General features: G+C 40.1%; 1 protein-coding gene across 1 annotated transcript; it reads left to right on the top strand.

The window, feature by feature from the left end:
- Positions 1-302: 302 nt before the first annotated feature.
- Positions 303-15,054, top strand: Cd40lg (CD40 ligand). Its single transcript, XM_070038901.1, has 5 exons — positions 303-574; positions 2,365-2,496; positions 6,863-6,920; positions 10,395-10,457; positions 13,681-15,054. The coding sequence occupies exons 1-5, from the start codon at positions 419-421 to the stop codon at positions 14,055-14,057; spliced, it is 786 nt and encodes a 261-aa protein (XP_069895002.1). The 5' UTR covers positions 303-418; the 3' UTR covers positions 14,058-15,054.
- The last annotated feature ends 430 nt before the right edge of the window (positions 15,055-15,484 follow it).

Here is a 15,484-nt window from a genome sequence, read left to right as displayed (position 1 = left end):
TGGAAATTGAAATAAATTCATTGCTGATGGATTAATTTGTCACTTTCCTTGAAACTGGCGAACCCCCAAAGTTAGACAGCAATAGGAAAAAAAACTGCCATTGTCTGTTAAGAAGTGTCAGACATTTCAAGGCAAGAATGAATGTATGGAAGAAGAAACTTGTTTCTTCTTTACTAACAAAAGGGAAAGGCTGGAAGTCAATGATATGGGTGTCATTTAAATTTAAAAAAAAAAAAAAACCTTTACGTAACTTTTTCTCTGGGAGAGAAGACTACGAAGCACATTTTCCAGGAAGTGTGGGCTGTGACGATTGTGCGCTCTTAACTAATCCTGAGTAAGGCGGCCAACTTTGACAGTCTTCTCATGCTGCTTCTGTCACATTCTTGGTCAGAAGATACTATTTCAACTTAAACTCAGAATGATCGAAACATACAGCCAACCTTCTCCTCGATCGGTTGCCCCTGGACTGCCCACTAGCATGAAAATTTTTATGTATTTACTTACTATTTTTCTCATCACCCAGATGATTGGATCGGCGCTTTTTGCTGTGTATCTTCATAGAAGGTTGGACAAGGTAAGACAAATATCAAATCTTTAGCAATGATACCAGGGGTGTTATTGATTGGTAAGTTGGTTGATTTTTACTTCTACCTAAAGATAACAGGCAATGGTAAAGATCCAAGTAGATGGATTGTTTTATGCTATTTAACAACTGTGGTCTAATCAGTGGGGTCTCAGATTCTTCCTCTGGGGTTAGTCAGGTTCTGCCCCTATCAGCTCTATGATCCAGGGAAATTTACTTCAGATTTCTATGCCTCAGTTTCCACATTTGTAAAATGCAAATGGTCGTGATACCCACACCATAGATTAAATGAGTCTAGCCTGGCAAAGCACTTAAAACAGCATCTGAAACGTAATGTTATGTGAGCTCTATCTATAATTCTTAACTAATGTTTTATTTTAACAAAAAAAAACATTGTTTTTTGATGGAGAGTTTTACATTTTGGATTTCTACCTAGGAAAAGAGTACATTCATTTAATCTGAAATTTCATAGTGTTTCAGATAAGTCCCCAAATTCACAGTTTTCTAGTAAAGATAGTATTCTGTGAGTCTTCAAATGCAAGTCTTCAGTGGCCAGCCGTTCAGTGTCACTCTGAACAGCTTTACCTTCTTAAATGACTGGATTTGCAGGAACAAAAGAAGAGATTGATTTAACAGGGTTTTCATATTGTTCGAAAAATACAGCATGGGGATTGTCCCTGCTTCCAATTTTCATTTGTCTACTGTATTGACAAACACACATCCTAGATGAATACGAGAAAATGAATCAAGTACCTGGCTGTCCCTAAAAGTCCACACGTGGAACTATGGCCAGGCAGAAGCATCTAGATGACTGCATTTTCTCTGGGTTCTTTGGCTGTCTTCTCTTGAGACAAAGACATAGAATTAAAGTCATGAAGTTTTCTCTCAGTGTAAGGCAATATAGTGAGAATGGGAGCAACCAATTACATTATCAAGTTTTAGGTTGCAGTGCTGAGAAGAGATGTGTTCTGAATGCGGTCTCTTGTTGTGTGTGTTTGGAATGCTGGCCTCTATTGATCAAATGCCTAGAAATAGGCCTGGCCTCCAAGGGGAAAATAGTGATAGGCCAGAAGATTTAGATGTGCCCTCAAGGAGAACCATAACCGCTGGCTGCCTGGACCTTTTCTTGAATGATGTTAAAAATCTACTCTTAAAAGTAGAAAATGGAATGGAATTAGGTGATAATGCAAGTGAATTTCTTACATTTAATTAATTACTAAAGCATTGGAAAAGAAAATATCTCATTAACTCTAGGGATGAGGGGTGATTTGTTTAAAAGTACTTCTAAAGAAAGGAGAATATTGTAATTAAAATTCAAAATTGGTGGACCCATGTTACAAATTACCTTCTTTTGAAAGCACTATATAAGGAACACTAAAACAAAGTGGGCAAATTAGCTCAGCAGAAAAGTATTTTATAGGCTAACAGGAAATTCGACAATTATGGATTATTGCTGCTATGGCCCATTAAATATATATATATATATATATATATATATATATATATATATATATATATATATATAGTGATGAAAGTTCCTCAGAATAGCTGTGATTTCTATCCCCAGACACAGATAATATGATACCTTAATCACTGGCTTTTGTAGATTTTTCAATGGCAAGTACCAAATAGAGATGATCCAGTATAATAGCTCCTAATACTCCCTATTGATGCTTTCAAAGGCCTCCTCTTGTTGTGCCACAGGAGGGAATGTGGAGGTAAATGTCATTAGCTGCATTCTCCCGAATGATATTTTTCTTATCCTGGTTATTTCAAAACAGATAGAAGATGAAAGGAATCTGCATGAGGATTTTGTATTCATGAAAACGCTACAAAGATGCAGGAGAGGAGAAGGATCATTATCTTTGCTGAACTGTGAAGAAATTAGAAGCCAGTTTGAAGGCTTTGTCAAGGTAAGGCACTCAGCTATTTAGAAAAGTCAGTGAAAAGTTTTACTACATTATTTTTAGATCAGGAATTGAAATTTAGCAATGTAAATGTTTCAGTTGTTATACACATATGCAGAAATACTCACATATATAAGCATGTATATGTGTGTATATGCATGCATGTACATGTATGTTAGCATTGTGTACATGTGTACATGGGTATGTGAGTATACGCATATATTTCATAGGCATGAATTTGAGTGCATGTATGCATCACGGAAAGCAAAAATGAAGCTAAACCTTTATGTTGAAAAGGAGATTTGGAAATGTGCATACTCCTACTTGGATAGAAACCAATATTGTCTCTCTAGGAGAGAATGAATGTACACTTCCCTTTGGGAACACATGTATTCATGAACTCACATTAGTGACCATTTTAGATATACCAAGTTGGTTTTGTTTCATTTTATGTGTATATGCTTTGGGTGCATTTTATACTTGAGTTTAACCAAAAGGGTGAAAAATACATTTTGGGTGGGGATTTTTTTTGTCGGTCGTGGGGCTTGAACTCTGGGCCCGGGCACTATCCCTCAGCTCTTCAGCTCAAGGCTTGAGCCATAATACCACTTCCGGTTTTCAGGTGGCTTATTGGAGATTAGTCTCATAGCCTTTCCTGCCCAGGCTGGTTTTGTCCGGCAATCCTCAGATCTCAGCCTCCTGAGTAGCTAAGATTACAGGCGTGAGCCACCGACGCCCAACTTGGGTGGGGATTCTTGTTTTCTCTTGCTTTTTTCTTCTTGAGACAAGGGTTCATTCCATAGCCCAGGCTGACCTGGAACTCGCTATTTCTTTGCCTCAATATCCTGAGTACTGGCATTATAAGTGAGCAGCACAGCATTAGAGATGCTTCTTTTTCACCACTCAGTGTCTATCTATGCAGACTTTATTAAGTCTTCCCACTGTGCTGCCATGGTCCAATCTTCACTTGGTAGAAAAGTAATGACCATTGGCTGCTGTCATGTTGACAAGCTACAAGTGAAGGCATTGCCTATTCGGGGACTAGTAGGGACTCAAGAATCAACACAATATTCAGTGCTTATCCAGTAATGGAATTTCAAATGCTATGGAAGTGAGACCTTTCCCTTCTTTGTGAGGAAGGGGTGCAGGGAATGGGTAATGGTATTCTCAGTGTCATTGAAACCAGACCCCGTATAAAACCACTTGCTCATGAAGCCACTCTAGAGCCAACCCTAATCACACACAGACAAGTTCTGAAGTCTTCTAACCCATCAGGCTGTCAGCACTTAAAGAAACTAATGATTGTGGCCTATACTGGATATGTAAAATGAGAATTTTTAGAGCCTTTCCACTAATTTGGTCCCAGAATTGTGTGGTCAATGAATTTTTTTTTTCTTTCCTAAGAACATCAAGTATGCATGCTCTCTCTCTCTCTCTCTCTCTCTCTCTCTCTCTCTCTCTCTCTCTCTCTCTCTCTCTCTCTCTCTCTCTCTCTCTCTCCCCATTTTCCTCTCCAAACACTGAATCAAATGTCCTTAGCCATCAACTTGCTTTAGGGCTAACCTAGGGATACTGCTCTATCAAGCGGGTGAGCATCTGAATAAACCAATGGAGATGAGTTCTCGTGGAAAAAGTAGAATATGATAAAGAATAAGATCTCATTTTCGGAATGTATTCCTACTTGTCTGTACTGTCATCAGTGTGTGACACTCACAAAGACTGAGAGTTTATTTCTTGTCACTATTCCCTACAGAATGCAGCTCAAAACTATAGCTCAAAACTACCTTTCATGTACTTTACACTAGTCTAGGGTTCAAACGAAACCCCTAATCCTTTATGGACTAGCCAGATTAAGAAATAATTTGAACTGCTTGATTCTTATAAGATTCAGAAGTGGTGCAAATTATACTGTGAATAAAGTCATACTCAAAACAATGGTTAATAATCCAACTGGAAGATAAAATATGCTTGGCCATGCAACTTTGGCTGAATGATTTCACCTTAGTGGGCCTCCATTTTCTCATAAATAAGTTTAAGAGAGTGGAGATTGTCTGTAGGGGTATTATCAACTCTGACATTCTGTAATTATGTGATCAGCTTGTTGGTTTATTCAGATGGATGCCCGGTCACTTGATACACAGCTGCACTCCCACACCATACCTAAGTGAGCTAATGGCTGAGGGCATTGGACTCGTCTTCTACCACTGGTGTGGAGCCCTAGACAATGCCATATGCACCTAAGGTGTGCACAATGCTTAGAGATAAAGCTCTGCAGCTACCTAATGTTCCTCAAATAACTGACCCCCTTGCCAATATCCATTGCCCCCAAATTTCTTACTCTGAGTGCTGGGGACCTTTGTTTTTAACCCAATAGGGTGACTACAGAATAACTCTAGATTGGATTTATGCTTTCTGCTAGCATTAGCAAGCTTCCTTTCTAGGATACTGTCCGGCTAGTCCAGAGCAACTTCGAGTTTAAATTTGAGGGTTTGAAGTCACAGGGTTTGACAGGATTTTAGAAATCATCACATCCAATTTTCAGTTCACAGAACTTTAGTCTTCTCCTCACTATCCCTACATGGGGTCACCCAATGTCAACATACCTTTGTCACAGCAGACTGCGACAAGCTATCACTTTAAGAGGAAGATGGAGTTTGGGGTTTGTGTCAGGGTAAATGAGAGCATCATTTTAAACAGCATGTTCAGTGGAACTACGTCCATCCTTGGCATCTAGACCTCCTACTCAAGAGAAATAACTCATCCCAGATTTTCTCTTCCTGTTGAGGTGGAGACTGAAAGAAGAAAACAAGACTCTAGGGAGTATGGCTTGCCGGGCCGGGGGGTGGGGGGGAGTTCACAAAAAGTCAAAGCTAGGTGCATAAAAAAATGAACTGCTGACTTCACGTTTTTATTTTGGCCAAGCCTTCACACCCAGCCTTCAAAGTGTCTCAACCTCAATCATCACACATTAGTGTTCGCAAAGACTCTAGTCATTTGTTTGCTCACTATCTCACACTTTCCTGTGGCCACGTTTTCATAGCACCCACTTCAGCTCAAATGGAAAGTTGAAGCTCTGTAGCCCATGTAATCACTTTGAGGCTCAGGTTCCCCATGGGGTTCTGTGACTTATGCCCTCACACCTGCCAAGGTAGCTTAACCTACAGTTGCAGCATACATTCCTTCTAGGGGAGGAATGCGAAAGAAGAGCAATTGAGTCCAGAAATGGAAGGGCTCATAGGACTTCGATGACTAGGAGATGTGAAAGTTTTGCTTTTTTCCTCCTCTTTGTGTACAGATTACAGGAGATAGGTGAAGTTGAGCCAAGCTTAAGAATGTAATTGCCTACGTTCTAGTCTTGGTTCAAGCCTCACTCTCTGGAAGTGATCTCATACTAGCCAATTAAGATCTCCAGGCCTTTTGTTCAGCCTCTTTTTTTTTTTTGTCCCAGTACCCGTCCTCTCATTCTGGCTTGGCTTTTTTGCACTCTACCACTTGAACCACACCTTTTCTTTCAGTTTTTTTATTTTTTGCTAGTTAGTTGGAGGTAAGGGTCTCAGACTTTTCTGCTCCAGTTGGCTTTGAACAGTGATCCTCAGATCTCATCCTCCCAAATACCTAGGATTATAGGTACCCAGGCTCTTTCGCCTTTATTAGCCTTCAGACTTTGTTAAAGAACGTCTCTCTAGCTCCTTTAAATCCTTCGATATCCCTTGAGTTTATAAATAAATCTTCTAAGATGTGCTGCATTTGCCTTCCAACATCAGTGACATTGGAATATGACTTGTGTTTCCTAAATCTGGATTATTCTCAATAAAGGTAGTCTATTCAAGGCAGCCATCAACAAGATCTCTCAAGCCCATTGAAAAGGAAAACAAACTTTAACATGTTAGAGGGGCTTTTCATAGTCTGAAATTTCTTTCCCAAGATCCAACTTACATTTGCAGAACAATTTAATTATAGTAGAATCCTAGTATGCTTGGGTTTAATAGCATTCCATATACCAGTACCTAAGAAAGAAGCATTTCCTCATTCAGCACTGTCAATACTTGTCAAAGCCAAAGCTAGGGAGGTCGAGGTCACAGGAAGGGTCAGTATCACAGCCTCTGGTCTGGAGCAAGCACTGGAATAGAGATAATAAGGCCTGAATTTTGTTTCCAGATTCTCCCCCTGGGATTTCTGGGCTGTCAGCTCATCTGTCAGAGCCATAGGCTCCCAATCCATATGATATAATTAATGACAGTACCTTAGTCTCTGTAATAATCTTCCCTCACAACACACACAGAGTAATGACAGATGCCGCATGAATGTTACCTCTAAAACCCCATGGCAGAGCTCCTATCAAAATGACCTTTTGCAATGATTCTTCTTTCAGGATATAATGCTAAACAAAAAGCAGACGCAAAAAGAAAACAGCTTTGAAATGCAAAAAGGTAGGTTGCAATTTGTCCATTTCTATGCATGCTTAAAACATGAAGGGAAGGAGTCTTTAACTCTCACTTCCTAATCAGGAAATGTTATTTCTTTATGTCTCCCTTTATTTCACTTTATACTAAAATACATCCTTGCTAAAACTTAAAAAGAAATAAAAGCATAAAAGTAAGCTTTGAACTGATCATATTAAATAACCCTTTTAGCCCTAGAAATAAAATTGTCAAATGGATACTTTTTCTGATCCCTATGATCAAGAAAGTTTCAATGATTCAAGTAAATCCCTATAATTCATTTGTATGCCCATATTTATGGGGAAGTCTATGCTCCTCTAATGCTAATAATACCAACTATAAAGAAATTACAGTATATTCAGTATTTTAAACCATACAGCCTGGAAGCATCTTCAGTGGTGACATAAGAAAGCCATCATTTGATAGAACTAGCATTTGTCAGCTTTTCATGAGGAGTAGTGCCTAGCAGATTCTCTGGAATCAATATGTGACTGTGTGATAATGTTCTAATCATTGTCCTATACTTGAAGTCAGAGTGTCTGGAACATCTTAAGGTTAGAAAACGAACTTGATGCCTCTCAAATCCAGCACAATCTTCTGTAAAACAGTATTGACCATCTGGCCTCTTCTCAATATGTCTAGAGATGAGATAATTTTACCACATAAGCTATCCTGGTTAATCTTTGAACAACTCTAATAATTACAGTACAAATATTATACTTCTCCAAAGAAGTCTTTCTTCCTCAACTCAAATTTTATTCTGTAATCTCCACTCACTGGTTTTAGTTCTGGTCTTGGAGGCCTTACCAAATAAAGAATAATTCTTGCCAGGGGCTGGTAGTTCACTTATAATCCTAGCTACACAGGATGCTGAGATCTAAGGATCACAGATCAAAGCCAGCCTGGGCAGGAAAGTCCATGCAACTCTTATCTCCAATTAATCACCAGAAAACCAGAAATAGAGATGTGGTTCAAAGTGATAGAGCACTAACTTTGAACAAAAAAGCTCAGGGACAGCGCCCAGGCCCTGAGTTCAAGACCCAGGACCGACAAAAAAAAAAAAAAAGAATTCTTCTCCTATATACCAGAAGTCCAGACATTGAAGACAGTAATCATGTCACCTAAGCTTTGGTTGAACTTTTTCTTCTCCAGGCCAAATATAACTGATGTCTTCCACTGGTCCTCTTACGACCCTATCTAGGTTTTCCCTTGTTCATTTTAGAATATAGCACCTGAAACTAACCCAAAAATTGCTGGAGTGATCTGAGCAGCAAAGAAGGAAAGAGAGTTATTGGAGAACATAATGCTATGGTTTGAGTGAATCTAATGCACACAAAGAAATGTATACATTCAGAGATGTTGGGGCTATTTTCTATGTTGGTGCTATTATCTGAGGCAAAGTGAATGTTCAGAACTTGCCTTTGCCATTAGCCTCAAAAGACATTAGGGTAGTACCATGCTACCTATAAATTTCAGTGAGATCTAAGCGAATAGGTTTTACAGATGCTGCAAATAGTCTTCAGGAACACCATTAACATCCTCACTGATCTTTCATATCATATGTGATGAGAAAAATTATAACACATCTACAAAGATTTTTTTTCCTTCTTAAAATTTTATTTCAGCTGGCACTGGGGTCCATGCTTGTAATCCTAGCTATCCAAGAGGTTGAAATGTGAGGATTGTGGTTCAAAGCCAATCCTTATCTCCAATTAATCCCCTCAAAAAAATGAAAGTGGTTCTGTGGCTCAAATGGTAGAGCACTAGCTTTGAGCACAAAGGGGCTCAGGGACAATACACAGGCCCTGAGCTCAAGACCCACAACCAGCAAAAAAAAAATTATTTCAACATAACTATACTTACAGAAATATACTCATGTTGGTTAATAGAATGCAAGTTCAGGTTAACTTACCCTACCAAGTTCTACCAAAACATTGGCACATAGCTTAGTATTTTAAAAAGTTACAATCTGAACTGGGCACTGATAATTCACGCCTATAATCCTAGCTTCTCGGGAGGCTGAGATTTGAGAATTGCAGTTTGAAGCCAGCCCTGGCAGGAAAGTTTGTGAAACTCTTATCTCCAACAAGGCCTGAAGTAATGCTAGCCTTGAGCAAAAAGAAGCTCAGGGACAAAACCTAGGCCCTGATTTCTAAGCCCCAGGTCTGGCACATATACAAAAAAAAGGTACAATCTGATCTATTTTATCTACTACAAATGTATAGAAGGTCCTCTATCAAATGTTGCTAAAGCAGTATACCATTGGTTTACCTAAGAAAATAACACATATTGTACTGTAAATGTTTATTAAAATGTTGCAACAAAACATGGTTGTAGGGCTGGGAAGGTGGCTCAGTGGTAGAGTGCTTGCCTTGCATGCATGAGGCACCACATAAGCAGAAAAAGCCCGAAGTGGGGCTGTGGCTCAAGTGGTAGAGCGCTAGCCTTGAGCTGAAGAGCTGAGGGACAGTGCCCAGGCCCAGACAAAACAAACAAAAAACAAACAAGCAAAAAAAATTGTTGTAATGTTACAAGGACAGCTTACAAAGTACTATAACTAATGGATGTGGAAAGGGATGGAAAGGATCCTATGATATAGTTAATACTTCAGGCAGATTGTAAGTCTATGACAAAATTCAAATGAGTTCTTAAGTCCAAATTAACACTCAGCTCACTTCATGTATTCAAATTAACAAGGAAACCCTGCAAAATAGCTTTAGGTTTTTTTTCCTGATTTATGCAATGTAGACACTTAAACTTCTTCCCTCGCATCTCTTGCTTATCAGTGTGGAAGGAGTAGCATACTACAATTACCTGCATTGAAAGGGGGAACATGAGATGAAGTCAACTCGGGTTTTAATGTGTTGTGTAGTGCAACCAGCTTGGCTGGTCACTGAAGCTAGAATTATAGGCGTGAATTATCAGTAGTTGTATAGTGCAACAAGCTCATAACTGAAAAAATAAAGCCTACCTTACAATCCCTTCCCTTTGAAGACCAGCACCTCTGATTAAGAAACAAGTATTTTACATGAGAGATGATTAATAGTCTGGCTAAATTCTGCTAAGCCAAATGAGACACCAAAAGCATCTTGGTAGCTCAGTGTTATGGATGTAGCTTTGGAGTCCACTAAGACCTCCAATGTATAGGGGTTGCCCTAAAAGCAAAGTTTAAGGTAAGTTTAATGAAGACAAGGATTTTAGCCTATGTTGATTTATGCAAAGTGGAACTGCGTATTGAACAATAACTAGGTAAATGTAATCAATGAAATACCTGATTCAATTATTAAGATACTAGAAACCAACTTTTTCCACAGTGGGAATGATTACTGACCATTTTGTTCCTCCTTAAACATAAACTACTTCAGCACGGTCTCTAGGCACAGTTATAGAACTAGACCAAATAGCCCTGTGAGCAATTTTGAATTTCATTTTCCTGACAGTTTTCTTTTGGTTTAATTTCAGGTGATCAGGATCCACAAACTGCAGCACATGTCATAAGTGAGGCCAGTGATAAAACAACACGTGGTAAGTCCTATAGCATCTAAGTTTCCGCCACCATCTGGGGAAGAAAGGAACACTGAATCAATGCAATCTAATGACTTGGCCCTTCTCTTCCTCTGGAGACCAACATACACATTAACTTATAACATCACACATTTCCTTATAACATCTCCCAAATGTTGTCTGTTGTCTTCAAAGTGGGCACAAATGCACAGACAGGACTTCGAAGGACAAAAGGAGGTGGGAAACAATCCCAGTGTTCTCACTATGTTCTTGTTCAATGGTGGATTCTAATGATGAATTACTAGGTAGAGAGACCATTATTCTGACAGCAGAGAAGAGGTGGCAGGGAGTGACCTCTGATTGGGACATCTCTCCTCCTAACCCCTCTTTACTGTGTATAAATGAGCCCCAGGGGGTCTTATCTGTCATCTGTCAATCTATGTATGATTAACCCCAGCCTCACTGAGGCCAACCTTGGGGAAATTAAAGGTAAAATCATTCTGTAAAGATCAATAGGTACCAAGACATTAGATTTTCCAATGAAGTAACACAGACGACATACTGTGATCTTTTCAACTCTGAAAGATTTTATTTCCATAGACGTTCTGCCATCATTCTAGCCCTTATATTCTACATGCCACCTCCAAATCTGTATCTGGCAAAAAACCTAGGGCTGGCGAATGTGTCGCATCTATAAGCGGATGGAAACATGTACGCTAGCACAAAATCACTTATTTGCATAAGGGCAAAACCATCAAAGCAGCTTTTGAAAAATTCAGCAGAGCACTCTGGAATGGAGTTCTACATTTTCTTTTTCTGTCTCTTTGTTTCTGTCTCTTTCTCTCTGTCGCTCTCTCTCTCTCTCTCTCTCACACACACACACAGAGAGAGAGAGAGAGAGAGAGAGAGAGAGAGAGAGAAAGAGAGAGAGAGAGAGCGCGCATGCAATGAGAGGAAAAAAGGAAGCTACTGCCTCATCTCTGACATAGCTTGGGCTTCAGTGAGTGTAGCATATGCATGATTATCTTGAATTGTGGTATGGAAGTAAGAGCACTGGATAGGGAGTCTTTAAACACTTGCGATTCAAGAGCCATGAACCACTTGCTGAGTGACTGTAGGCAAGGTATTTTAACTAGGATGTCATTTCCTGCCTCATCTACTTCACAGGGTTGCTTTAAATATGAAATCAGCTAATGTGGAAGAAAGTTACACTGTCAAGTTAAACTATATCAGTAAAGGTGCCATTACCTATTTTACTTCACTGGAATTTAGATGTCAAGAGTGACATAAAGCTCCTCATTGATAATTCTGTCATATGCTCCTTTTCTCAGAGAATATACTTATGAGAGCACATCAAATTATATTGCCCTGTCCTTGGCAGCCATTCTCTTGACCCTGAAATTCTCTTCTGCATTGGATGACATGAAAGTACCCAGAATCGTCTCCTCCTTGGTCTTTATCCACAAGTGCCTAAATTTTTGTTCTAAGATATACTTCAGAAATTCAGATTCTCCCAAAAGATGAATGATATAAATGATATTGGCCCTATAATACTTTGTGCTCTACATTGCAGTAGATATGCAGAGGTTAGGTGGAAAGACAATAATATTCCCCATCTGCAGCTCAGCCCCAAATCTCTCGTGATTTACCTGGTCCTGCTGCTACAAACTTGAACTACATGACATAGCAATAACTGTACATTAGAATTTAACGTAATAAACATAATGGACTGATATACAGAACCAAATGACCTAGAAGTGGAAACATCATCAAGGAAGCACCCTTTCTGGAATGGCTTTGGGGGAGTGGGAACAGAAACATCTAGTATGGCAAAAAGCCCCTCCATTACTAAATGATGCATCTTTTTTCTTCTTTTGTCGGTCATGGGGCTTGAACTCTGGGCCTGGGCACTGTCCCTCAGCAATTCAGCTCAAGGCTAGTGCTCTACCACTTGAGCCACAGCACCACTTCCAATTTTCTGGTGGTTAATTAGAGATGAGTCTCACAGACTTTCCTGCCCAGGACTAGCTTTGAACCACAATCTTCAGATCTCAGCCTCCTGAGTAGCTAGAATTACCGGCTAAATGATGCATCTTAACAGGAAGGTTATTGTGCCTTGAAAGACCATTGAATAATAATTTTCACAGAGCTCAAGGGAGCAAATACATCAATATTTTCTCTTCTCTCAATTCCTCCCCCATCCTCCACCAGCCAATCTAGCTCTCTGTGTAAGCTGAGATTTGTAATCAGGCACACATACCACTTTGAACCCACTCAACATCTCACTTGAGAAAATGGCTCACTGTTGGTAGGTACTCGGGCTTAGCCACAAGAATACGAGTAAGAGCTTTCAAGTTGGTGGCGCCCACTACAATGGCAGATCAAAACCCATAGTAAGATGAACGCACAGTTTATTTTCACACTTCCTTGTTTAATTTTAGGCCTTTGCTGTGGGAGGCAGATTGAACTTACAGCAACACAATCAGGTGGGAAGAAATGGGGTCTTATTTGTGTGTGCCAAAACTAACCTAGGTAGATTAGTGACTTAGTAAAATTCAAGGCAAGATATTCATGTTAATTATTAGAAAGGATTTTTTTGTCTGAATAGTTTGGTCTCTGTAATTTTATGAAATTTTGAAATAATTTGCACTTTCTTCATTCAAGGACAAATTGCTTTTAAAAGCTCAAAAGAAAGCTGGGGCTGGTATCAGTGGTTCATGCCTATAATCCTAGCTACTCAGGTGGCTGAGATCTGAGGATCATGGTTCAAAGCTAGCCCGGGCAGGAAAGTCTTGGATACTCTTCTCTCCAATTAACCACCAGAAAACCAGAAGTGGCCTCTGTCGCTCAAGTAGTAGAGTACTCTCCTTGAGTTGAAGAGCTCAGAAACAGCACTCAGGCCCAGAGTTCAAGCCCCACAACTGACAAAAAAAAGTCAGGGACAGTGTCTATGCTCCTGAGTTGAAGCCCCATGAATAGCACCCCAAAAAAAACTCAAGAGAGAGAGAAAAATTCACCATGATCTGTTTCTTTGTTTAATCTTCCCAAGTGTCAGAAAAGTGCTTGAAGAAAGCCCACAACTGAACATGCCTCTGACTGGAAAGCCTATGCTAATTTGTTATCCATAACCCCTCTTTGACTGTGAGGCTGGGAAAGAGCCTTGAGAAGCCATGCCTACTATTTACTGTTAGAATGTGCATTATTTTCTGCTTCCTTTCCTCACAAATTTCCCTTTTTGTTACAGTTCTAAAATGGGCCGAGAAAGGATATTACACCATGAGCAACAAGTTGGTAACCCTTGACAATGGGAAACAGTTGACCATTAAAAGACAAGGACTCTATTATATCTACACCCAAGTTACCTTCTGTTCTAATAGAGATCGTTCGAGTCAAGATCCATTTATAGTCAGCCTCTGTCTGAGGTCCGCCAGTGGAACTGAGAGAATCTTACTCAGAGCAGCAAATGCCAACACTTCCTCCAAACCTTGTGGGCAACAATCCATTCACCTAGGAGGAGTATTTGATTTGCAAGCAAATGCGTCCATGTTTGTGAACGTGACTGATCCAAGCCAAGTGAACCATGGAACTGGCTTCACATCTTTTGGCCTACTCAAGCTCTGAAGAGTGTGAACTCCCAGGCTGCAGCGGGGTAAAGCTGGCAGACTTCTTCATATAGCAAAGCAGTTAGGGCCACCTCCTGTTGAACTGCCTATTTATAACCCTAGGACCTTCCTCACAGAGAACTATTTATTATGTACCCCGAGGCACATAGAGCTGGAATAAGTGAATTACAGGGTGGGTGGAACTCTAAGAGACTCTGCTCCATAAGAGCTTATTTTCTGAAATGGCAATCCCCACTGATGCAGATGTGCAGAACAACCTATGAAATGACAAGGCCATGATGCACAGATAATTAGCTAAGTTCAGTTGTATTTCTTTACAGACATTGTCTTTCAGTGATGATGCAGAAGGGAAACTGGAAGCTTCTGCTTACATTCTATTGTTATTCACTCTGGGTCCTTGTAGAGGAAGCCAGGACAGGCTCTACAAAGACCCCCCATAAATAACCACCTTCATTCTCTCTCTCTCTCTCTCTCTCTCTCTCTCTCTCTCTCTCTCTCTCTCTCTCTCTCTCTCTCTCTCTCTCTCTCTCTCTCTCTCTCTCTATCTCTCTCGGTCTCTCTTCACTCATTCTCTTTCCGGGTCTCTCTCTTTCTCTGGGTCTCTCTCTCTCTGGGTCTCTCTGAGTTTCTCTCTCTCTCTCTAAATCTCTCTTCACTCATTTTCTCTCTCTGGGTCACTTTATTTCTGAGTCTCTCTTTCTGGATCTCTCTCACTCTGTCTCTGTCTCTCTGTCCCTGTTTCTCTCTGTCATACACACACACACACACACACACACACACACACACACACACACACACACACACACACACACACACACACACACAGAGTGGCAAGCTATTGCTAACTGGTTTTTTCCCCCTGTCCCTACCTACAGCACTATAGATTGGGGGTGGAAGAGTGGGGAGAACAGTTCTGCACCTGCCCTCTCCTCACCAAAAAAAAATGACTGTATTTAAAGGAAATCTATTGTATCTCCCTGCACGCTCCATTGTTTTAGAGTGAATTTGTGATTATCTTGTTATTTATTTTTTGAATAATAAAGATTCCTTAACATTATTGTGGTCTTTTAGTACTAAATCCCTCAGCCAGGTTGAGGAAAGAGGAAGGAAGTATTTGAAGGAAATGTTGCCAACCTTTGTGCTGTTTTCATCAAGAGGTCTCAAACTTAGCACACAAAACAGCATTGCGGCCGCACAGTCTCTAGAAATCTGTGATAGCCTTTGATGGATGACATGGAGGCCTGGATTCCATGCAAGGCGATCTGAGGCTTGATTTCCAGCTTGCTCTGAAAAGCTTGCAGGAGATTGACAGTTTTCAAACCAATCACAGCCATGTGGGGCTAGAGGTTGTTAAGTAAGAAGAGTAGTATATCTTGGTAACAACTGTCTAGGTGTTTCCATCTTAGGCAAGAAGAAGTACTTAGG

This window comes from Dipodomys merriami, unplaced genomic scaffold (genome assembly GCF_024711535.1).
Source record: "Dipodomys merriami isolate MVZ:Mamm:240054 unplaced genomic scaffold, mDipMer1.0.p SCAF_3, whole genome shotgun sequence".
Classification (NCBI taxonomy): Eukaryota; Metazoa; Chordata; class Mammalia; order Rodentia; family Heteromyidae; genus Dipodomys; species Dipodomys merriami.
This window is presented reverse-complemented; position numbering and strand designations above follow the sequence as displayed.

Coding starts and splice junctions, on each gene's coding strand:
- Cd40lg (XM_070038901.1), top strand. CDS start 419: ATGATCGAAACATACAGCCAACCTTCTCCTCGATCGGTTGCCCCTGGA. Junction 2,497..6,862: donor AGTTTGAAGGCTTTGTCAAG/GTAAGGCACTCA, acceptor TTCTTCTTTCAG/GATATAATGCTAAACAAAAA. Junction 6,921..10,394: donor CAGCTTTGAAATGCAAAAAG/GTAGGTTGCAAT, acceptor GTTTAATTTCAG/GTGATCAGGATCCACAAACT.